Source organism: Zeugodacus cucurbitae, chromosome 3 (assembly GCF_028554725.1).
Source record: "Zeugodacus cucurbitae isolate PBARC_wt_2022May chromosome 3, idZeuCucr1.2, whole genome shotgun sequence".
NCBI classification, from domain to species: domain Eukaryota; kingdom Metazoa; phylum Arthropoda; class Insecta; order Diptera; family Tephritidae; genus Zeugodacus; species Zeugodacus cucurbitae.
Window position 1 is genome coordinate 77,767,289 of NC_071668.1, and position 25,006 is coordinate 77,792,294.

General features: G+C 37.2%; 2 protein-coding genes across 3 annotated transcripts in view; one reads left to right on the forward strand and one right to left on the reverse strand.

Annotated features, from left to right (window-relative positions):
- Positions 1-25,006, reverse strand: part of Ance_5 (angiotensin-converting enzyme) — a 104,711-nt gene that overhangs the window by 3,042 nt on the left and 76,663 nt on the right. The gene's annotated exons all lie outside the window — the stretch shown is intronic.
- Positions 15,159-19,721, forward strand: LOC105211462 (BCL-6 corepressor-like protein 1). Its single transcript, XM_011182881.3, has 3 exons — positions 15,159-15,319; positions 15,471-15,552; positions 17,707-19,721. The coding sequence occupies exons 2-3, from the start codon at positions 15,541-15,543 to the stop codon at positions 18,964-18,966; spliced, it is 1,272 nt and encodes a 423-aa protein (XP_011181183.1). The 5' UTR covers positions 15,159-15,319; positions 15,471-15,540; the 3' UTR covers positions 18,967-19,721.

A 25,006-nucleotide genomic window follows, 5' to 3' on the forward strand; every position in this document is an offset into this window, starting at 1 on the left:
AAATATAATTTGTTAGCAGCTATTTACGACATACTTCATGCTTTTTATAGCCGCAACAGCATTGGCAACTCTAAATTATAGAATTATTGGCACCATCAAAATGTTAATGATCGACAATTTGTCCTCAAAACGCCATTGCAGCGCATAAAAATTGCATAATCGGTTGCATGCAAAAACAAACCAATTAAATCGAAACTAAAGCACAAACACAACACGGCGCTGTTCTGCTGCTGCCACACACACACAAACAGACAGGCAGTGAGTCTGACGCTGATTTCACAGCGACTCAATGCCGGATACAGTTCTAGAGCTACACGGAATTCGTTACATTTTGCAATATCCACAAATCATTACCAGCTGAATAATGAGCCATAACAAACGGGGCAGCAATGAGTGGGTATTTATGGATTACTGCGCTTTGGCGGCGCTGCTTAAAGGCGACCATGCCCACTGGGGACTCCGCGAAAGCGAAATTAGCCATAATCAATGGTAATTATTGTTGATTAACAAATTACGCGCTCGTTTTCAATGCACACACACACACATGCGGTTCAGTTAAGTTTCGTTGCAACCTGACATTTCCATTAAAGCGTTTGGCATGTCGAAGGCTGCAAATGTCGATTGTTGTTGTTGTTGCTGTGCGGTCAAACGCTACTGGGGTGTTAGCGGTGGGCGTTGCATGGGGTGCCTTACTGTGATGGTCACGTTGCGCTTAATTGACGCTGGTTAACTTACCGTTTTTAACGCCAATTATGGCAATTTCGCGCTAAACAAAAGACTTAAGGCACAAACTCCGACGGCGCAGAGCGCGCAGTTGGCTTGCGCAGCAATTTGAAAGCAATTTGAATATTGAAGCTCGTTCAATGGCGCTCGCGGTTCTTATTAGAATTAGAAATTGGTTAATATTTAAATTTAACTAGGCCTCATTAGTTGCCACATACGTACGTGCCGCATGACTAAGAAAATGTTGCACATTTGAAGACTAAAAAGAAGTACTGTGATTAAGTTGTTTGTGGGCGTTGTGGTTAAGTGATTACTCGTTGTGAGTTCAAATCCTGCTTTCAACTAACTTTAACAGGTTTCCTTCTCAAGAGTGTTTGTTGCATGAAAAGTGTTTTTGTGAAACTGCATTTTGTTTACACCATTTTTATTTAGCCATAAATTTCCAAAAGCCACTACGCTTTTGCTTGGCGAGCAATAAAATTTCCATACATTAATTTCAATTTTTTATTTTCCTTTTTTCGTTTTCCGTCACTATCCTGTTTGCGCTTTGTGTTTTCCTAAGCGCTCGCTCACCGCTCACAATCACGCCTTATAAATCAAACGTACGACACGAAGTGCATAACATGGCATGCAAACCCACTGCCACAGTGCCCTGCATTTGGCGGAACGGTCAGATGGTCTGTAATCAGCATGCAACAACAACACACAGTGGAGTGCAAACAACGAGTTTAACATGCTGACAAATCGACGAAAACAAGCGAGAGGCAACAACCTTTGAAGTCACAGCCAGTTGAGCAGCCGTCGAAGCAATGAATCAGCGCGCAATTACACCAACAAAGCCACAGACATAGCGATGATGGTGGCTATTAGCAGCGGCGTACGCCAACGCAGAAGCCAAACCGTGACTGCTGAGACTAAGGTGCATGTTTGGAGTTGTTGCTGTTGTTGTACCTTTATGCGCTTAATACATTGTTGTTTTTTATGCTTGATTTTCCACTCTTGGCATGGCTGGTTGAGGTTATCGCTGCGCGACCGCGGCCTGACTTGACTTGGGAGGCATGCAACAATTGATTTCGAATGCTGCCTTTTGTTTGCCAGCTCACAACGCTTTAAATCCTTTTGCATAACAATTAAAGACACAGTTTTGGCGTGCAATTTACCGTTTTTATTTATTTATTGTCTCCTTTATTGACATGATTTTGTTGTATGTTTTTTTAATGAATAGAATTTAAAAAAAAATCCATAAAAGCCACATTTGGTTCAATATAAAATTTCATTTCATTTTAAATTTTATTTTATTTTTGCCGCCATTCTGTTTAGTCTAATGGTTACAAACTACTCTAAGTTACCCACTATAATATTTTTCACTACTTTGACAGCAATCAACCACCAAGCGCACTTGAAAGCAACAAAAGCGTTCATGTCGCTGCCGGAAAAATGGCTCATAATTTACGAGTATTTGCTGTTGGCGCGTGATTTCACTAAATCCATCATCATGACTGAATGACACAAAATTCAAATTAAGCGCAACGTTCAAGGTCACAGCCGCATATCGGCACGATTTAATTGGCTGTGGGAAAACTACGGCATGATTGGAAAAAAGGAAGCTGGGTAACTTCAATTTAGTAATTTGCAGATAATCCGCAGTATCCACAGTATTTAAGTTTTATTTATTTTTATATTCATAGTAGCAGTAATTTTAAGTAAAATCGATAGCAATAAATATATATCGTGTGAAAAAAAAATATATTTTTTCAGTTCAATAGCAGAAAATGTTAACTGTATTACTTCCTCTGTATGCTTAAAAATAAGTTATATACGTTTAAATCTTAGCCAAAAATATTTAAAAAATTTTTGCACATTTTTATGGAAAGTTGGGAGTAGAAATGTTGTGAGATTTACTGAACAATATAAAATTTATTGGAGAATATTTTTGAAATATAATATCACTCATAATCCACGACGGACGCGTTTTCTGTAAATATTCTGAGAAAGCTTGTGAAAGAATGTACCGTGCTTTCAAAGTCGGTTTTCAAATATTCTCGAAAACTACTCAACCGATCTTGATGAAATTTTGCACAGGTATTCGAGATACATAAATTTTTATTGGAAAAATGTCTGCGAAAATTATAATTTTTATTTTTTCTGTCTTAACTAAAACACTTATTTTTGTTTTTTCAGTAATATAGGCATACCCTCTTTAATGAAGCGAATTTCATTTTTTTCCACAAAATATTTATACAATACTAGCAGACCCGGCCACACGTTGTTGTGCATAAGGTATAAGGTAATTAAGTTGGTCCAATCTTGGCTTCGGCGACGATATTGATTACTCGAGATCGATTTCAACTCACACTACTTTTAATTGCAAAGTGAGTGGTGATAGTACAGGCAGTTTTAAATAGTTTGGGATAATTTACTACGTCATCCTGGTTTGTAGCTGTGTCAACTCTCCTGGACCGAAATTCTAAATTGTCGCATTAAGATCATCGATATCTTTGTTTTTTTACCACCAATATAGGTCATTCAATCAGTCATTTATGGTTATCATATTGAGGTTTCATGTCAGGAAAACTTCTCTTTCAAGTCAATGAAGTGACAGAAATCTGTTAGAAATGCTATTAATCCATCGAGGTGTCAACTGCGACCCTACCATTTCCAACTGCTTCTACAATCGCAATTTGATATTGTTGCAAAAACACTCATATGTTAGTTGTTAATTGGCGATTCTTTACCACAAATTAACGTTATGCCGAATATATAGGTCATATTGTGTTTTATCTTAATAAAATTACATCAATAAATTGCGAGAGTGTAAAATGTTCGGTTGGACGTGAACTTAGCCTTTCCTTATTTTTTGCAAATTGTTTTAGGCTATCGAGACAACCTCATACAATTGCACAATAACAAAAATATTTTAACAAAGCAACAATGGCAACCTTCAAAATATTATTTTTTTGTTTTCTCTTTTTATATTTTTCTTGTCAACTCGAATAAAATTCTCTTATTATTATCTTCCTCGCAATTTCTCCATATTTACTAACTTTCTAATCTTTTTCTGGCCTTCCACGAATATTTCAAGACTAAAATTAGCCAGATCGGTTTGAACTTCAACAACCAATAACTTCCCGATTTTAGAAAATTTTTAATTTTCTTCGCGGAAAGTTAAAAAATTTAGGTGTGGACCACCCTTAACCTTTAGGAGGATGAAAAGTAGATGTTGTCCGATTCTCCACCCTAGCCGATATGCAGGCTAAGATTCACGAAAATCGGTGGAGCGGTTTCCGAGGAGTTCAATAACGTACACCGTGACACGAGAATTTTATATATTAGATTTACTAGAAAAATTTTTGTAAAGGCTGATGGATTCTACTACATACCTAAAAGCCGCGGGTAGCCATTTAGGCACATGTTTGACTAAATAAATCAGCATAGTTAGAGCGTTGCTGCTCACAATGAAATATAATCAAGATACAGACAACAATACGCCTTACAATTTATACTTGTTTAGAAGGAAAGAAGGAAAGAAAGAAAAAAAATCGGGTACAAATATGTAAAAATATTTTGAATATGTCAATCTCTTCGTTGTTTTTTTCCAATAATATCATTTCTACAAATACTTAACAGGAATAGCAACTTGATCGCATCTTCTGGCTTATTAATAAATAGAAAAAATAGTATTTGTTTCAATCCAGTTCTCTTCTATGTTACATGTTACGTGTTACGTGTGTGCCTTAAAGTAACTAACCTGCTGCACACACAAAAGGTCCTTTTTCAGCAACGTAACCGAACTACATATTGACACACAAAAATTCGTCACATCATCAACATAGTCTCACACCTGCTCTTCGTGTCATTTACACATTTCTGTGTACTTAAGTATGTAGTTAAAATAGTTTGAACAAACTACAGCACAAATATTTCCAATCACCGCTCACATAACGCACCATAATTTGCAATCCGTTAAGTGCAATAATCACCGTAAATTATTGCCTCCGCTAACCGCCAATCGCCAGCCGCCGCCACTCACTCACTCATATCGGACGGCATCACAATTCGGTTAGTTGCTACACTTCTAGTTAGGCACAATTGCATTGGCAACTGGCAAATATTACTTGGCTGGTTGGAGACTAAAGACGCAACCAAAGTGGCAGAGACCAGCTGAGACTGTGGCAGCTGCCACATTTGACCAAACGACGGCAGCAAGTGGCCGGCGAGTGCGCGATGGTTATGATGATGGCAGGTAAAATGCGAATTTGGAGCAAATAACTACAGGCTGCTTGCCAAAGCCAATTGCTCAATCCAAGGAGGCGGCTGGCGGTATTTTTTCTGTTATAGCGAGTAGCAAAAGCGAAGTGTGTCTGTCTGTCGAGTTGTCAAATGGCTGTCCGCCATCGGAATGACACTGTTTGTGCGCTGGTTAAGCAGACTGCCTGTCGCTATGTCAGTCAGTCAACCAGCCAGCCAGCACTCTGGCACTCACATGCGCTGACGCGTCGGTTTGTGGCTCCTGTGCGCCCCAACATCTTGTACAAATCGACATTAAATGTTTGCCATCACATATTTGGTACAAATCACCGAAATGGCAGTCGGAAGCTGCTGGCAACTGCCGATTCTTTATCGCTGCCATTTGCGCTGGTGGGGTACTACAACATTCGAAGGCAGTGCTGTCAACAATTATATACGAGATTGCCGCAGCCTGCCCCTCCCGCAGCAGACATTTGCTCTTCTATAATAACACATTTTGCTGCCGTTTCTCAAATGACTCAAATTAAAAGTTGCGAAATTAGCACACGCACGAAGGCGCTCACTCACTCGCTCGCTCGTTGGTTGTCTCCAGCCGGCACACCATCACTCCGCCGCTTGTTGAATGCGCTCCAGCGCACCAGTTGACCATTACGAAAATGTTTACAATTCTTGTTGCCACTTTGTTTCAATTCGTTTCGTACAGCGGCTTACATTTCTTCAATTTGATTGAACTGTTGTCCGCCCAGCGCTTGGCAGCAATTTCGTTTTGTCTTATTTAATTGCGCCGATTTTTTCACATTTATTATTTTTTCCACTTGACTGTATGTTCGCGTGCGTGTGTGGAAAAGAAATTAAAAATTGCCATAAAATTTTGTATCGAATGGCGCAAGATCTATTTTTATGTTGCTCACCATGACTACGGGTGCTGAGCGGTCGATATCGTTGAGAATGTGGTTCGATTTGGCAATCCTTTGATTTTTATTGCCGAACCATAAAGCAAACGAGGTGGTGCTTTAATTGATACTGACATAGTAAAGTATTCAGCGGTGCTGGGAAAGGCAACACTTTTCTGGTGGTGGTGGTTTATTGACGAATTTAGAAAGGAAATTTTTTACTATTTTTTTATATTTTTGTTTTTTTATTGATTTTATTTCACTCGCTGTACTAATTACGAGTACATCCAATAAGGGTTTTTTTACCCCAGTCTCACATCGGACTCTTTACTTGCCAGGTATTGATGACTTTATCTATAATTCATCATGAAGATTGCCAAGAATCCAGAGTAAAATAATATTTTCTAGAATATCCTTCCTAATATCTTACTAAATTCGCTTCTTGCGCTCACTCAAACATCCCCCAGTTTCTTTCTACTGCATTACTCCACTTATTTTCCTGTTGGTTATTTAATTATTTGCCGCCGTAGAAATTTTTCCATGGCGTGTTACAGTTTCATTGCAAAATCTGCGGCTTTTCACCAGCAGCAATGTGCAGCGTCGCATAATGTCTTTCGTAAGTGCAACTCTGGGACCGTGTTAGCGTGCGAAAAATTCAAAAAAAAAAAAGAAAAACCGAAAAAATCGCACAGAAATTCATAAAATAACAGAAATAATTGCAAAATGTTTACGTCTCCGGTGAGCAATAGGAAAAACGAGTTTGAATGCAATACGAGTGCTTGACGCTTGGCGAGCTGCCTTATAACGGCAATTAATAGCGTAAATTGTTAACAAGAATAAATTGGTGGCAAAAACCGCAAACAATACAAAAAAACAGTTACTTAGTTACAGTTAGTCAAGCATAGGCGCCGTTCCAAATATAAATATTTACATTTATGGATTTTGAAAAGCCTTCCAGGCACTTTGAGTGAAAAGCGTAATGCGCTGCGGAGAGAGGGTATGGCTGTGCAAAGTGTTGGCACTCATCGCCGCTTCTAACATAAAAATTACATGTTGATAGCCATTTAGGAGGCGTGATTCAAATATTACTAACAGATTTGAGGACTTGTGATGTGATGTGCGATAAAATCTACAAGGCATCGCTAAAAATTGCTTAGCTACACTTTGGATGAATGTTACTGTACATAAATTAGTCACAATGGGCCTCCAAAAGGCCTAAGTGCGTGGTGAGACATCGACTTTACCTATCTACCGACCTACCTACTATATATAAACATTGCAGTATCGCTTATGTTATCTTATTATATACAAATCCTTTTTACTTCGTGTTTAGCTGTCAAAAGGCAGAAGAAGTTAGATGATTTCTAACGAAGAAGCTTAAATTGATGCTCAAATATTTAGCTTAACATCTGCGGGTCCGTAAGAGAATAGAGATACCACAATTGTTCTTGAACTTTTGCCTTATTATTATTGATGAAGATGATGGTTTTTCGATTTTCGTTACTTCTACCAATTTTTTCTTCTTTTTTCCATTTAACTATTCACCTCGTCTTTTATTAATTGAATGAAAAATATTAGCGTTCATATTATTTTCATTGGTATTACTGGAATGCACTGCCTTCTGTTTGTTTTGTTCACATAATTTGAATGAACAGCCTCGTCGTTAGCTTAAAGTAGGCATATTTTCAGCTGTCGTTCGTACAGTCATTGAAATTCAACTGATTTGAATTATAATAACTAAATACTAGTGATTTATACTTAATTTAGCTGAATTATTTATACATGCATAGCTTTCAAATCTATTTAATCACATAATGAAAGATTTTCACGGTTTTTATAATTTAGTTGATTAAACTGAAATAATTTTAAATGCATTTATAATGTATAAATATATACAATAAACTCATTTGATACACAAATTACACTTTAATAAGCAGTTTAAAGCGCAAAATCAAGCATTTGATTTGATTAAATTTGCACTTGTCTTATAGCCTTTTCACACAGCCAAATTAATTGATCAATTAAAATTTTGACTCGGAAACCATTTTTTGCCCTTCACACTGCCGTCTACTCGGCTTTTTATTTTGTATGGTCAATCGATCTTATTCAGCGTTTTAATCGAGAAGAGACCGGTTAATTGATCAATTAGCTCCTATGTGAAAAGGCTACCCAAATGAACTCAACAATAATTACAGTGTGAAATAATCAAAACAAGTCATTTTAAATGTTTTGTATCAATTCAAAAGTCAATTATTGTAACGTTCATTACATTCATTCATTGACAAGAGTTACAAGCCACTATTTTATATAAAGTTTGCAAAAACTTTTTCAAAATTCTGTACAAATTGAATATAAATTAACATCAAGGCTTGCATATGAAACAAAGCTTATATAAAGTATCTAAATATATTGATTTCAACTGTTTTGTATCGAATTCCCAATAACAACGAATCAGTTATCGCCTCACTTAGTATAAATTAAAAAAAAACAACAATTTTAATTTTTTGCCAAACGATTGCAAATTCCTTGAGCATTTTCGTACGCATTTTCGCAAAAACTAGTGTAATTACTAAAAAAAATTAGAATGCAAACAAAAATAGCTTGTAGTAGTTACAGCAATGGAATGTTTTGCACTAGATCCGTTTTAATTTGTACGCCAGTAATTACTTTATTTACACGCAGCAATTCAGAGAAAAGTGCACAACACAGATCCGGTCTGAAGCGGGATTTAAATTAATTTAATTACATTTACAATTGCATAAAGACATTCATATAAGAGTTGTTTTGTAAATACAAAACAATTATGGCTTTGAAATAGTTCTAAAAAATCTTATAAATGCTGAAGAAAGTAATGCAAGTTAGTATAAAAATACTTAAATCAAGTATTAAGGAGAGTTTGGAAATATGGTTTGTGGTTCAGACCTGGCATTTAAGAAATTGCTGTATATTGTTGTAGTTTTGTAAACGTACTGAATACCTATCATATAAGTAGTTATCGAGCTTAAAACACACAAACATCTCGAATGTTTCTCTACTTAAAAATTAAGATTGAGAAAGCTTAAAATTTCGTTTAATTTGAGCCTAAATCCCTGCCATTTAGAATTACTTAAAGCTCCATTAAACTTATCAAACATAATTGAAACCTTTTAATGGCTATTTAATGTCACCACCACAAAATTTACATTAACACAAGAACAACACACTAACATGTTAACCGCATGCAGCACCAATAAGCAATGACATCCAACTATGGATGGACTGCCAGTGAGCGAGCAAATAGGATCGCCAAAACCAAATGTACAATGAACGCCTAGAAGGCTAATGGCCAGCTAAAGTACGGTCAACCGAAAGACAAGCTAGATAGACGGTAGCAAGCAGCTGGCGGTGGGTTGGATGCGGCCGAACTACAAGAAAACATGCAATGACAATTGTGTAATCGTTGGCTAGTTCGAGGCAATCGCTACAAATATTTGCGCAAAAAGCTTACCATTTATAGTTGATAGGCCTTGTGACTAGCGCTAATTAATAATAATAATTCTAATTAATAATAATAATAATAGAATTTCTAGTAGTCATTCAATATGCCAGTTGTGACCGTCGATGGCTTGTGTTGTTGCGACCGCATAGAATACAAAATATTGTCAAGCGATTGGTTAAGCATTGTATTATGTTTAGCAATCGACCACAAGAAAGTCACAAAAGCCGCCTTAATTAAATGCACTGTAACTTAAGAGGCAAGCCATGTTTAATTGAGTGATTACAATGAAGATAGTTCTTTGTTTATTTTCAGATGAAGCTACTGGATATATTCATCAAGACCTGGCATTGCCTGTCAATTGTCGAGGATCATTCCACGTTTGTCTTTGGAATGCCTTGACTATGTGATAATTATGTTAAGAACGCATGCGGTATGACTGAAAGCAGAGGTCAGGAGCATTCTGTTCTTGAATAATGATTGATATATTCTTAAATAAATAAGACAAATAATACACCGATTTTTATTGTCTAGAAAAAGCTTGATATTTTTAGTATAAATATTGTGGAAAGCGCCACTTTTTAACCACTATTAGTAAGTTCTTCCTATAGGTTAGTTATAGGTTACTTTCAGGTATTTTATCAACATTTCTCTATAGATTTCAAAATTAGATAATTATTTCAAAAATATTTTTTCCGCGTTGATTTTAGAAACAAAATAATACTTTGCGAACTAATAGGTTGGACTCTAATTGACGAGGTTCAATTATTTAATGCTACATTATATAAAAGTAAAAATATCCACTGCCCACTTTACCCGCATTCATTAGCATAATGACATTCTAATGAACAGCAATAAATAATGAAAATTAACATATAAGAAAATTTCGATTTTAATAACCCACCAGGATGAGGATAAAAAGTGCTTCATTATGCTCCAGCGAATGTTTGCATAAGCGGGAGATCGCCACTCTACAATTTATATGCGCATAAATAATGGATACGCGCACAATCATAAAAAGCCGTTACACTAAACTGTACCAAAACTGCCGGAAAAGCGGTCAGATCCATTTAATATGAAATGTAGGCCAACTCAGAGGCAGCAAGCAGCCCCACAGGCGTTACATTTGTTTTTGTTTTTGTTTTTGTTTTCGATCAACGACAAATGCCGAGTCGAAATGCAAGCGCAATAGCCGCTCCGGGCAATGGACAATAAATAAACAGCGAGGCATGTGTGATTTAGAGTGCACTAAACGCGGTTAAACGGGAAAAATTGGAAAATAAAACCGAAAATAAAAATGTAACGTATACGCCACGCCATGTTGCCGGCGACACACGGTGTGCGCGCGTACGTGTTTGAGGCTAAGTAAGCGACTTTCGGGAACGAATCGTAAGAAAAAGTGTCACATTTTTGTGCTTTTTGTTTTTGTTGTTTGTTTTTGGATTAAGCTGCGCAACAATGGTGACTTAACAGAAGAATTAAAACGCGATATCTCACCAAGAGCCAAAAAAATATCAATTACAGCGCAGCAAGTGAATGCAGCAACAGGCAACGCGCTGGCGTTCATGCCACATCAAGCAAGTGGTTCGCAGTCCGTTTGTTGGGTGAGCTTGAATGGCGCTGCTCTGAATTTATGTCTGCAAGTGCAAATGTAGAACCGCAAGCAGCACAAACACTACAACAGCAACAATATAGGCAAAAATGAAAAAAATCGTAACAATATCGCCATCAAACAGCGGCATACAAGCCACATTTGAGGTTTGGGTTCAATGCATGTCACAAACAAAAAACTTTTGGAGTCGAGCATGAGTAATGGCTCGCAACTTTTGACCGAATCTTTTTAAGCGTTTACCAGCCAACTGCCCGCACACTGCACCACCGTCAACACGCTGTGGACTAGAAGTAATTGTTGCACATGCGCGGCTATTTGTTTACCTCAGCGCGGCAGAATGATCCCTCGTTGAGCGTGCGAATGTGCGCCAGCATAGAAAATGACTTTATAACTGTAAATGCATGCGAAGATCGGGCTTTGCAGTTAGCTTCATGTGCAACGGAGCATTGCAACAACAACAACTTCTGATTACAGCTTAGCTGCGCACAATTGCGGACTGCTGTGAGTGTGTCGATTGTTTAAGAATCTACAGGTGAATGGCTGGAAAGTGAAATGCTGCGTGGATTTGTCTAACGGTATCAAATTTTTGAGTGCAACGTTGAGGTAATCGCACTTAAAAATATATAATTACTGTGAAATTTGATATGCGCAGTAAAGTAGATAGGCTGGTACTAATTGCGGCTCGTCGACTCATCTGAAAGTTGATTGAGTAATTTTGGAAACCATTTTGAAAACCATGTGAAAGGAATTTTCGTATTTGGCATAAGAGAATTTTTATTTCGATATTGTATTTTTATCTAGAGCTATCTATTTTCGAAAGGTTTTGGTTTTTGAAAACCATTTCGAAATGTTAATTTTATGTTATATACCTTATAAGAGATATCTAGAGCTACCTATTTTAAAGTATTTCACTCAGAAACTATTCCTGATGACACTAACTACATATATCATCCATCTTAATCGCTGACTATTCTAAAGTAAAAAGCCGAACCAATTTAACAGCACAACAACTTCAACTTTCAACCGATTCCAATTTTATGGCGTAGTTTCTCATTTAAACTTATTCAATTGTCATAATGCCTAATTAAACCATAAATTATGCCTGTTGCACTAGCACATCAAAGGCCTGCGTTTGATAATTTAAAAAACCCATAAAGCCAGCACGAGCTCAAATCAATAAGGATAAACGCTAAAACCATCAAATATTAATTTATGCCCTACGTGATATCCCAGGCAAAGCAGAAGTGTGGCACATTGACACCTGAATGCGAGTTCACTACCATAGAGCAACAAATTGTGCATGTCACCAACCGGACCACTTATTGTATTCTGTGCAAAAATTAAACAAATTATTCAAAATTCATTTTAAGGGTAGTGACATTCTCGCACGTCGTCGCGGGTTTTTTCACGCCCATATAAAAGAACCAGTTTCAAAAAATTAAAAAAATAAATAAAATAAAAACTGTACATTGCCCGTGCAATAATTTTTTATTTTTTTTAATTTACGTACCGAAAACCGGAGCTGCTTCGGTAGCGGCAAATAACACAATTTGTGTCAAACGCTCTTCTGGAAGCTCAGTAATTAATGCTAATGGTTATGAGAAGGTGTAATAAACTTTAATAAAAATCTGGGTAACGACATGTAGGCATATTTGATGCAAATAATAAACAAATGATTGACCCTTTTTGCCAGTATTTATGAAAATACATCTGAAGGCTTGTAGGGCTTATAAAAAAATTAATAAAAATTGTTTAAATTGAATCTACTCTAAGCCGATCAATAAAACAATAACAAAGGATGGATACTCCAACGATTTCTAAATAAAAACGCTCAAAATGGAGATGTTTATCATACTTTGAAGTAGGGTTGCCATCTAACGGGTGCTTGTAAAGACATGTAGTTTTCAAGAAGATATAAAACTCTTATAAACTAACCAGAATCAGAAGAACGATGGACATATTGATATTCTAAACCAACTCAGTAAACAAGTCTATAAATCAGACTATATTCTCCCAAAGCTGGATTTCAATAGTAACTTCCCTGTAGACGAGAATGGAGAAGGGGAAGAATAGGGGAGGAAGATACCATCTCAGTCTATACCGACGGGTCCAAAATGGACTGCGGTGTAGGCACGATGATCTAGACATTTCTCTCTTTATTATCTTCCAAGCGGAAGTACTAGGCATAGAGAGGGCCTGCGAAGCTCTATTGGAAAGCTATGAGAGAATACATAAAGCAACAATATACACGGATAGCCAAGCGGCTCTCCTGGCATTGTCGTCGCCCATGACTAATTCAAGAATTGTCCTAAATTGCAAGAAGGCACTGAAGTCGCTAGAATACAAGCTCATCCTAGACTTGATCTGTGTTCCCGGCCACAGGAACATTTTCGGCAACGAATTTGGAGAACATGCGTCGAAAATGGGTATGTCCTACAATAACATATGCCGAAGCCGCGAACTAACAGGGAATAAGGAAACAAGTTTCCACCTTTTCTGTGAATGTCCAGCCCTATCGCAGATCCTACACAGAGCACTGGGAATCCATCAAGTATCAAACCTCGAATGGATGTCTACAAAAATCATAACGGATATTAATAGCTTCATCGAAACCACAAAATGGTTTGAACGAGAAGCTTGAACTTGATAGCAAATAAAAAGGTCAACGACTAGTGGCATCAAAATGGCACAGATAGTGCTAATTGAGCCCGAGCTATAACAGGGCAGCACTCCTACCTACCTACCTACCTACCTTATAAACTAATGTTATGGTCCTGAATTTAGCTTTATTATAAAGATAAATGATTTGCCATTATGTTTTACAATGAATTCAAGCAAGAGACCACCGCAGCTGGCTCGGATAAATTCCAGCCATGAGGCGCAATTTTCGACCACTTTTAGCAGCAGGAGTAAGTCTCTTCATTATGAAATGGCAACCCAACCTGAGTATGAATAAAGTCAAAATGACCAGTTCCGAAAAAGTTATGGCTTCATGGAAAACTCGAAAGAAAGTCTAAGGAAACTCCTTTCATTAAAAATTTATAAGTTCCATTGATGAGTAGATCCATAATGTACCATATTTGAAAAATACCCATAGAATTTCTCCAGTTTGAGCTAATTATCTGATTAAATAGCTAATTATTTCCATAATCCCAGCCACATTGAACGTTATGAACGAATATTTGCAAAAATTCTTCCTTCTTTACTAATTTCAGCCATAATTAACCCGTTACATGCATAATGTTATTATAATTATGAATTACCTAGAAATATTGCGGAAATTTTGTACAAAGAGTTGCTGCTATACAAGTTGAATCTATGGTTGCTAAAAATATTGGAAAAAAAATTAAAAAATTTCAAAATAAAAAAAAACCCAAAAATTGTTATAAAATTTTAATAATTCCAACACAGCCAAAAATACAAGTTTGATGGTATGAGTAACCAAAGATGAGCTTGTATGCGTGGACTAAGTGAAGAGCCCACTGCTGACGACCGCAAGGCACGCACACTGACAAATTTCTTAATTTTTCCAATGTATTGGTGAGCACGGCAACTTTTCGAATATCATCAAAATATTTTTTATGATTTTTTTGAAACTGAAATGCTTTTTCATTATTTTATGAAATAACTTTGACAGCTAAAAGGAAATTATATAATTTTAACGTAACTATTGATTCCGCACTAAAACTTCAGTACAAAATGCTATTGAAGCAAATTTAACCGGCAAACTTACACTATCGCACATTACCAACACAGGCACAACGCTTCGACCGGCAGTCGCACCATTACAAACGCAACAGAAAAGCTCTTTGCTCACTCGCCAAGCACCGTCGCACTGAGCGCAGCAAATCAAAAGACTGCAGCAACGAACTCGCCGAGCACTGAAGCGAGCAGCCAACCAGCCAGCCAGCTGAATCGCGCCGCTCAAAACTCAAGGCACTCTCACTTTCGTTAGAGGCCGTCTGCTGGCTCTTGCTGCGTGCTGCGATTTTGTAATCGCGAAAGCTCGCTGAGCGCGCGCACACTCACGCAGCACGACGGCGACTCGCCCGCATGCGATTTCGATTTCATTGGCGGCGCATCGACGCCGGCAGCGCTGCTGTGCGGCACTGCGTAACATTGCCATGGCTTTGGCTCTTTCGGTGGCTCAGCGCTAACTTTTGCGAGTTGGAATTTTTATTTTGAAAATATGTGCCGCGGTATATAAGCCAGCAGCTGGCCAACAGCAGCATCCAGTCAAAACTTTGGAATCGTAGCGATTCTACAAATAATTCTGCTTTAGTTTTATATAATTTAATTCGAATTCAAATTTTGTCTGTATTATTTTGCATTTGGGTTTTGAAGTGGTCTAGTGCAAGTGCTGTGAATGTAAGTGTTTAGTGGCCAGAAATAACGAAGTCAAGAATTTCAAAAACGCTGTATTTCGTAATTCAAATATTTTGAACGTGTTTTTGAAAAATGTTTTTTAAATTCAGTGAAGCCGCTTTGAGTAATTACAAATTCTGTTTAATATTTGCAGTGTCATCGTAGCTGTGCTTTGGCGGTATTTTGTGATTAATTTTGCTGTTGACTGAGAAGGAACGCTCAAGATGAAATTATTTGTAAGTACAAACGCTGGTTTTGAAAAATTGTGAAATATTTATTTTTTGAAAAAAACATATTTTTTTTTAATTCGCAAAAAAATAGGATTTATTAAAATTGGTTTCATTTAATATTTTTTTTTTTAAATTAACTCTTTCTAAAATTCTCAAAAAAAAACAACAAATTGTTAAATTTTTCTTAATTTTTTTTTTTTTAATTTGATTAACTAAATTTGTAATTTTGAATTCTTGAATTTTAATTTTTTTGAAACACTTTTTAGAAGAATTTTATTTTAATTGACTAACTAAATTTGTAATCTAATATTAAAGCTATATTAAATAGAAAAGGATACTATAGGTAGTAATTTAAATTCAATTCAATTAAGAAAAATGGTTTCCTTCATTAAAATATAATTTTTTTCTTATAATAATTTTTTTGAAATAATTTTTCATATAAGAATATTATAATCTCATTTTAGTTAGAATTTTATAGACTGTAATTATAGAAAACTAAATTATTTCTAGAATAACTTTTCAAATTAACTCAGATCGGATTTCATGTATTTTTTAAAAATACTTAATAATTCGAACTCAAACTTAAATGTTTCCACCAATTAGAGCCCGCAATTTCAAAGTCATTTCAAATCAAACACTGACCTACTCTACACACCTGATTTCCCAAAAAGTTTCTGCCAACAACATCAATGTGTGCAATCTTAAGATTTATTAGCCATTAGTTCATTAGATTTATGGCCATCTCACAGCAGTCAAAAGCGGTCGGTCTCTTTAAGTAATATGCGGCGATAAATTTGGCAGTAAGCACTTTGCGAAATTGCCACATTTCCGCGCCATTGTCAAAGCACTTCTTGACATACGAGTTTAACTGAACATAAACAATGGCCGGTTATTTCAAACACCGCAAAACAGCAAGAAACTGAAATCAGTTGGCTGAAGAAATAAAAAATAAAACAGCAACAGCAGACACATTGTAAAACAAACAGGCCATAAAAGAGTCATAAAATCGCTAATGGCCACAGTGCAAATGTGCATGCAAAATGAAAATGCTCTCAGCACACAAACAAAATAAAGAAACGGTAAAAATACAAGAGAAGCGCTTGAAAATAGAAGCGAAGCAACTTATAACTGTAACTAAAGGCTTACTCATTCATATCTTTGAAGCTTGTAGGTTCATCATGTTTTCGTTTGTTTGCTGGTTTTCCGCACGGCATACAACCACTACCGTTATGCCATATTATTTGCAATGCATCGTGTATATGAGCGCTCAAGCATGGCCAAAAGTAATCAAAGTAAATAAATAAAACCAATTAAACGCCAAGGAAGTGTTGACTAACAAGTATTTTCTAATGCAACAAACCATATTTTTTCGAAGTTAACAATCAAACCGTTAATCAGTTAGCGGTCCGCCTTTTTTCGCCAGCTATACAGCGACTAATTAGTCGTAATTGCACATAGGCATTTTTGTTTGAAATTAACGCCTTGCGGAACTTTTTTCATATGTACACCAAATAGTAGAGGCCTACTTTGTTGAGGCCCGCAGGTGACACAAATTCAAAGGCGTTCTGCTTTTTGTCCGCTCATTTTAATTAATGCTTAATAAGGCGCTTTAACTGCACTGCACCGTTATGTGCCCACCCAATTATTTTGATGTTATATAATTTTATTAGCATTTATCGACGAGTGTCAAAAGCAATTTCACCAATTGCCATTCATGTGCACCGCTGGTCATTGCGCGCTGACACTTTCGCTTGCCGATTGCTCAAATTGGCGTTCCATTGTGGCTATGAAATAATCGCGCCTTTTTTCTTTCGACTAATTTCGTTTATTAATGTCAAACACGTACGACAGATGGCTTTAAGCAGCGATTGATTGATAGAAATGTTATGAAAATCGAAATGCAACACTGGCGTTGTTTACCACTTTGCGTAATGTTTCTTTTGTTTTTGTAACAAGCACACAGTTGTTGCTATAAAACTAAATTAACATGCATTGTCAAGTACTCATAATTGTTGTAGGCCTTTTTATTTGAACAAAAGAGCAAAGTAACGAGTTCCAACACACTAGAAGTCAGATTATTTCAAGTCTTGTATTTTTCAAGTAATTATTTATTGACAATCAAGTATATTAGAATAAACTAACTATTATGCACCTTTTCAGATCTGTTTCGCCGCTCTGCTGGTGGCCACCGCCTATGCTGGCGACACCACTGCCAAGAAGGCCACCGTTGAGGCCGCAGCTAGCTCGGTTTCGGGCAAGAAAGTGCCACTCGAGAAGAAGCTCGACAAGCGCGGTCTGCTTGAGCTTGGCTACGGCTATGGCCACTCCGGACTCGATCTCGGCTATATCGGCCATGGTAGCGTCGATTACGGACATGGTTATGGCATTGCGACTGGTCACTCTGCTCCCGCCGTCTCTTATGGACACACCGGTTATGCGTCGGCTGGTGTTGCTCACCATCCATTCCTCATTAGCAAAACCGCCGATGTACACAAGACCATCACCGTCACCAAGGGCATTCCGGTGCCAGTGACCGTCGACCGTCCTTATCCAGTTGTGCATGAGAAACATGTGCCCGTTGAGGTGAAAGTACCTGTGCCACAGCCCTACGAAGTGATACGCAAAGTACCGGTTTCAGTCAAGGAGTACGTCAAGGTGCCCATCCATGTGCCACAACCCTACACCGTCGAGAAGCGTGTCGAAGTTAAAGTACCTGTGCCAGTAGATCGCCCCTACCCAGTCAAGGTGCCCGTGCCACAACCCTACGAAGTGATCAAGCATGTGCAAGTGCCCGTCAAAGTACCTGTACCACAACCCTACGAAGTGATCAAGCATGTCCAAGTGCCCGTTAAGGTTCAAGTGCCAGTGCCACAGCCCTACGAAGTCATCAAACACGTTCAAGTACCCGTACATGTGCCAGTCGATCGTCCAGTACCAGTTGCAGTACCCCGACCATACCCAGTGCCCGTCGAGAAACCCTACCCAGTTGTAGTGGAGAAACAAGTCAAGGTTGAGGTGCCAGTGCGCGTCGACAGACCCTACCCCGTGCCTGTAGATCGTCCCTACACCGTCAAAGTACCTGTCGACGTACCACAACCCTACACCGTCGAAAAGCATGTACCCTACACTGTTGACCGTCCAGTGCCAGTGCCCGTCAAGGTGGCCATCGACCGTCCCTACCCAGTGCACGTGACACGCCCAGTGCCAGTGCATGTTCAGAAACCCGTTGCCGTACCCGTACCCGTGCCAGTCGTTGCCGGACACACGGTGGTCGAACATGGACCCGCCATTGCTATCAGCGGCGGCAGTGGTTATGGTGGATATGATGGCGGCTATGGTGGACACGGCTTCTCATCCAGCGGCGGCTACGGCTACTCGTCCATTAGCCACGGTCATGGTTACGCACATAAAAAGAAGTAAGCGATCCTGCGGAGCTTCAGCGAGCGGCTACTTCTACGATTACTGTGTATATGATTTCAGCATTGAAGGCGGAATTAATTGAATGAATTTTAGTTATAATTATGAAATTATGTGGAGAAGGAAGTCGCTAGCAATACGACTTCGGAAAATTTAGTAAGAAAGCAGAAGAACATTACGAACAAAACGAGTAGTAAAACGAAAAGCAAGCAATCAACTGCCACGAATAATTCACTGGATTTCAAGTAACTGTAATGATGAACAACAACTACAAGCATAAATACACAAACGCGAAGACATTCACGATGTGGCCGAGAGAAATACCGAAACGAAGGATTCGAGTTGACATTAACTTAACTAGCGCAATATGAATAGAACACACACGGTCACTCAAAATAAAAATACTCATCCTCCCCCACAAGAGCACTTCACCTCGGCCACTGAAAATCTCGCATTGCTAACAATGTATATGTAAACCCTTAGCCACTTAGTTTTAAGTATTTACAACTTTTGTAAATTATTTAAAAAAGCAAAGAGAACTGCTTGTCTAGGACAACACATAACTGGCTGCTTATATTGACAGAAACCGATTTGAAATGATATAAACGGTACAGTTGTGTCGACGGTTGTCAGTAGACACATCCAAAATTGAAACCCACTTGAAAAAGAATGCGTTCATTGCAGCGCCTACAACGAGGCACTGCACTCAACAGCATTTTGTTCAAAATTTGCCAATTAGCCTTTAGCGCTATCATTATTACTACTACTCATGCCACTTGCTTACATATATATGTGTGTATATTAGCAAACATTTAGTGTATTCTTCTCATCAAATGCAAAAACAAGTAACAACAAATTAAATAACGGTATTTTAATTTTAACTTTGTCACTTGTCATTTTGCCGCAATCATCATCAATTATTTCGAAATTCGGAAATATTTCGTTTCGTATTTGTAATGAACATCTCTTTCTATCTCTCACACTTTCTATCTTTATTGTATGTGTATAAATTAATTTTATATATGTACACTATGTATGTATTTTGTAAATGTGTAAATATGTGTTAAGACGAAATGATTTTTTGAATAATAAAAATTCGTAAGAAAAATAGTTAAACACGTTTTTTGTATGGAATACAATTCGCTTGAATTCAATTGAGGTTGGGGATCGTGATGAAAAAGTTAGCTACTGAGAATCTCTACTAGTGATATTAATCTTAATGTAGAGGCTTACAAGGAGGTTATTAGAAATTGAATTGAAACCAATAAATAAGACAATCCTATTAAAGGTTGAAGCGAACTTCGATAATTCAACAATAAAAAATCCCATATCTTAAATATCAAACTAATATTGAAACACAAATCCAAAACCCAAATAAAATTTGCTCTCTTAAAACTTTCCGAAATGACTGAAATAATATTGAAGATTATATTTGAGAGTTTATTCGAGTTAAATAATAAATATTCAGTTATTTATATTAAAATATTATGCTCTCAAAGATATCACAAAGAATTATTGGTAATTTCAGTAAAGACAAGTGGAAATAAAAAAGGCCATTTAATATAAAATTTTCACGATATTTTTATTTTAAATATTATAGTTCATAATAATAATGGCTTTCGAATAATGTTATACACTTTAAATTCACACTTCGAAACCATCTGCACAAAAGCTTTAACGAAAGCTTGAAGCTTTCACTTATGAAAGCACAAATTTGCTAGCTTTACTAAATGCACTGAGTGAGAGATTTACAGACAGATGTATGCGGAAAAAAATAATATTAATTACACCATTATTTTACTGCTATCCAGAAACCATAAACTTCATTCATGAGTCTTCAACTTGAGTTCACGATTTCCTATTTTACAGGCTTTCATTAAAGACGTCCCCTTATAATTCTGCTTTCAATAAGTAATCCAAGTAATTTCCGAGTAAACATAAGATCTTAATAAATCTGATGAGATTTTATAAATTTCAGCAATTCCACTTCTTGCAACTAAAAAGATCTAACCATTATGCCCAGAATGTTCATCAAATTTAAATATTTTTTATGACATTTTAAAGAACAACAAAAACTGCGGTCAAGCAAAATTACTATCAAAATGCATTTAGAAGAAAATAAATACTCCATTGCGCTAATAATACGAAGATTCAGTGAGCTACCGAAAATTTAACGCAATATCACTTTTGATATTAACTTCAAGGCCACGTTGGTACAACTCCAAAGCAATCAACAAAAACTCAAACTCAATATTCTTTTAATAAGCAATTTATTAACATAAGCCAATCAAAGTAATATCTCTCTAATAATAAATCTAGACATTTCCATACAAACAAATTAAAATTACAGCCAATCTAATCATGGAACAAGCAATCTGAATCTCAATCGCAACCGCAAAGTACGAAAACTACTTTCTAAACAAATACATAAAGTACGTATCTTATTGCCTGTACTACGAAAAACTAAATGTCATGCAACGAACACTCAAGCTACTTGTAATAAAATTAATGACTATTTTTGAACTCGACTGCTCGGGCACTGAGAGTATTCTTAGCAAGAACACCAGCTTGTTGACTCATAACTCGCTGGCGACTGGTACAAGCCAAACAGACTAGACCAGACCAGACTCTACATACAAACACACATAATTACACTTATTTGCTTACAAACGCACGCATATTTATTAAATCGGTATCGGAGCAAATATCAAGTGCAATTAGAGCGCCATAGTTGTTCTAAGTCATCGTGGCCGTTCAAGGTCAAATCGAATGCTGACTAAAAAGCTGCTCTGTTTACCACTTGCCACATAGTTATTTGGTCTGTGGCGACGATTTCACGCCACATATGCGGATGTAGTCGACTGCGAAGGAATTATTAATAACACTTCTTGAGCACAAACACAGACGCAGATTGATTGCGCAACACAGCGGTTGGCTTTCATATACTTCCACACATGCGCAGCTCTCTATTTGTATTTGTAGGTTAATGCTTGTGATTAAAACTTATTGTTGTTGTGACGATTAAAAATTTATAAATAAAAAATAATAAATTTTAATATTTTTTCTATTTATCAAACTGAGGAACAACAGGAGGCAACCAATTGGCAGCTTAACACTGGTTTTGAGCGATTGCGCATGTGTGTATGTATCGGTTTGTGAATATACATATGTATGTATGTTTGTAATGTAGACAGGTGGTCTTAAATATATGTAAGAATTCCAATTAGCCACACTTTAATCGCCGTGATTAATTACTTCTTGTAATAATTAGCCAAGCCGGTAAAATTAATCTCAACTTAAAAAATAGCTGAACAAATTATTTTTCAATCAAAGTCATTTATTTGAGTAATAACTTATTTGGATTAATGGCTGCTGAAAATATTGTCTTACTTTAAGTTTCAAGGCTCTTGTTGATATCTATTCTAGATGAAATTCCATATTTGAGTAACTATTCGATTTGATAGACCTGGAAAATCGACAATGGACCAGATATTCGCCATGCGCCAAATCTTGGAAAAGACCCTAGAGAGATAAATCGATACTCACCATCTTTTCATCGATAGCAGGAAAAGGAGCTGTTGAGCAACACCAAAAGCTCCGTCAGGATCTGGAAGGACCTCTCCGCGCCGTTCGATACCAAACGAGGCTTCAGACAGGTCAGACAAGGTGACTCACTATCGTGCGACTTCTTCAATCTATTGCTGGAAAAAATTATACGAGCTGCAGAGCTAAATAAAGAAGGTACAATCTTCTGCAAGAGTGTACAGGTGCTGGCGTATGCCGATGATATTGATATCATCGGAGGAAACAACCGCGCCGTTTGTTCTGCTTTTTCCAGACTAGATAAAGAAGCGAAGCGTATGGGTCTGGTGGTGAATGAGGACAAGACGAAATATCTCCTGTCATCAAACAAACAGTCAGCGCACTCGCGTCTTGACTCCCACGTCACTGTTGACAGTCATACCTTTGAAGTAGTAGATAGGCTATAATCGCTTAAAGCGGTTTCTACGCCAGATATATAATATATATTCGACCAATGAAGCGAGGCCATGAGAGGTTTCTTCAAAAGGGTTCAACTGCGGGCAAGTTGAGAGCGGAACGTGATTGTTTACATTTTTAGGGGTCAAGCGAGAGAAAAGCTAATACTTTTCATATAGATTATTTCGAGATATTACGATTAGTCTATTCCATAACAAGGGGATTTGGTTTGATATACATAGATATAGGGGCGGTAAATGTTATAATTTAGACACATCACGGTTGCACCATCATGGAAATTACTTTTACCCAGTTTCTTATGAAACGAAAAAATGAAGTTATGGTCTGAAATTTTGACTAGGAGTTAAATGATGATATGCTCTATTTCTTGCAGAGTAAATTAGTAAAATTTCTTTTTAAATATTATATATTTGAAGTTGTAATTCTGATTTCACAGTATATTTTCAAAATTTCGAAATTCCGGAATTTTTGTAATTTATTACGAAAAAAATAAAAATTGGTAAAATAAATATAATTGCCTTCAAATATAGTTTTAGGACAGACAGTAGTTTTATTAGAAAAATTTAATTATTTTTTATTATTATTTAATTAAATTTCTATTAAATTTAAGGCCTTTTTTCACTTAGGGCAGCCTCACTGTACGTATCCGAAAGCATTCGATGAACCTCAGACGCACTTTTCTTGGAATTAAAAAAGAAAAGCAAAATTTCCCGCAAATGTAGAGAATTCGGCTCAAAAAGTGAAATTTTCAGTTGAGAATAAGTTTGGGATGCAAACAGATCTCTACTAATATTTTGTTGGATTAATGTTGATACAAATGTCCAATATCGATATAAAACGATTTAATCGATTTAATCGACCAGTGCTTGACCCTATTGGAAAACGGCGGAAGCAAAGTTGTAGTTATAGTTGTATTCTAACTGTACACCAATATATACCAAACCTAATAACATTGTTTCTTATATAAATTTTAATACAATTCAATATCTGATGGCCACTGAGCACGCTTCTTTGTCAAGTAATTGTCCAAATTTTTGGTAATATCCAACGCAACTGACATTCATACTTCCAACGACCTTGAATGTCAACGAAATATTTTCTTAATACAAAGCGATTTGTCATATAAATTTTTAACGCATCAATAAACTTAATCGCTTGCCTTCAAAAGCAGCGCAGAATTGGCATTTTAATTGTCAGTCATCTGATGCTCATGAGTTAAGCGATGACTGATGACACTTTGCCTTTGACTGTTATAAACTCGTACAACTTTCAGTTTAATTACTTGTTACATTTCTTGACATTTTTCAATTAGCTGCAGATGTTGCAGACACTGTTGACGCGCACGTCCGCCGCTTTAACGCTATGCACAGCTTGCCAAATACGTGTAGCGGTGAACGTGAGGGCATGTGCGACCAAACGACACGTTCAAGGTTAAACTGCCGGCTCGAAAGAGAGAGATGCCACAAACAGCGCGACCAAACAGCGCGCTGCCGGACAAGTTCACGTACATATGTGCGATGTCATAACAAAGCGTCTGCACACGCTACGCTCAAGCGCCGTCAAAGCGTCACAGGGTGTTGCAAGGGCATGTCAGTTATGCAACACGCTGCAGAGCACGTGTTGTGTGGCAAGCGCAAAGCAGAAATAAATGCCACCAACTGATAACCAGTTAATTGCGCGCATTTAGCACAACATTCGCGCGATGATAGCGACAATGACAACAACAACAGCGACAAGCATGCAATGCAATGGTGGGGAAGCGCCGCGTTCCACGTGCAAATAATGAGGTTGCACTTTTGACCCACAACACTCGGTCAGCGAGAACGGGTTTGGCGCTTAAGTCTTTCGATTACATCGACCTGATTACTTGCTGCTGCATGTGTCTGCTGTAAATGTGTGCCAATTACTTTTATCGCTTTCAACTGCTTCAGTATGCAAAATGCAACCTCATTTACGCCGCCGATCAGTCAGTTTTGATTTAGTTAAATTGCACTCACTTAAAAAAAACACGAAGCGCAATCAACTTTTGAAATTAGCCGCTAAT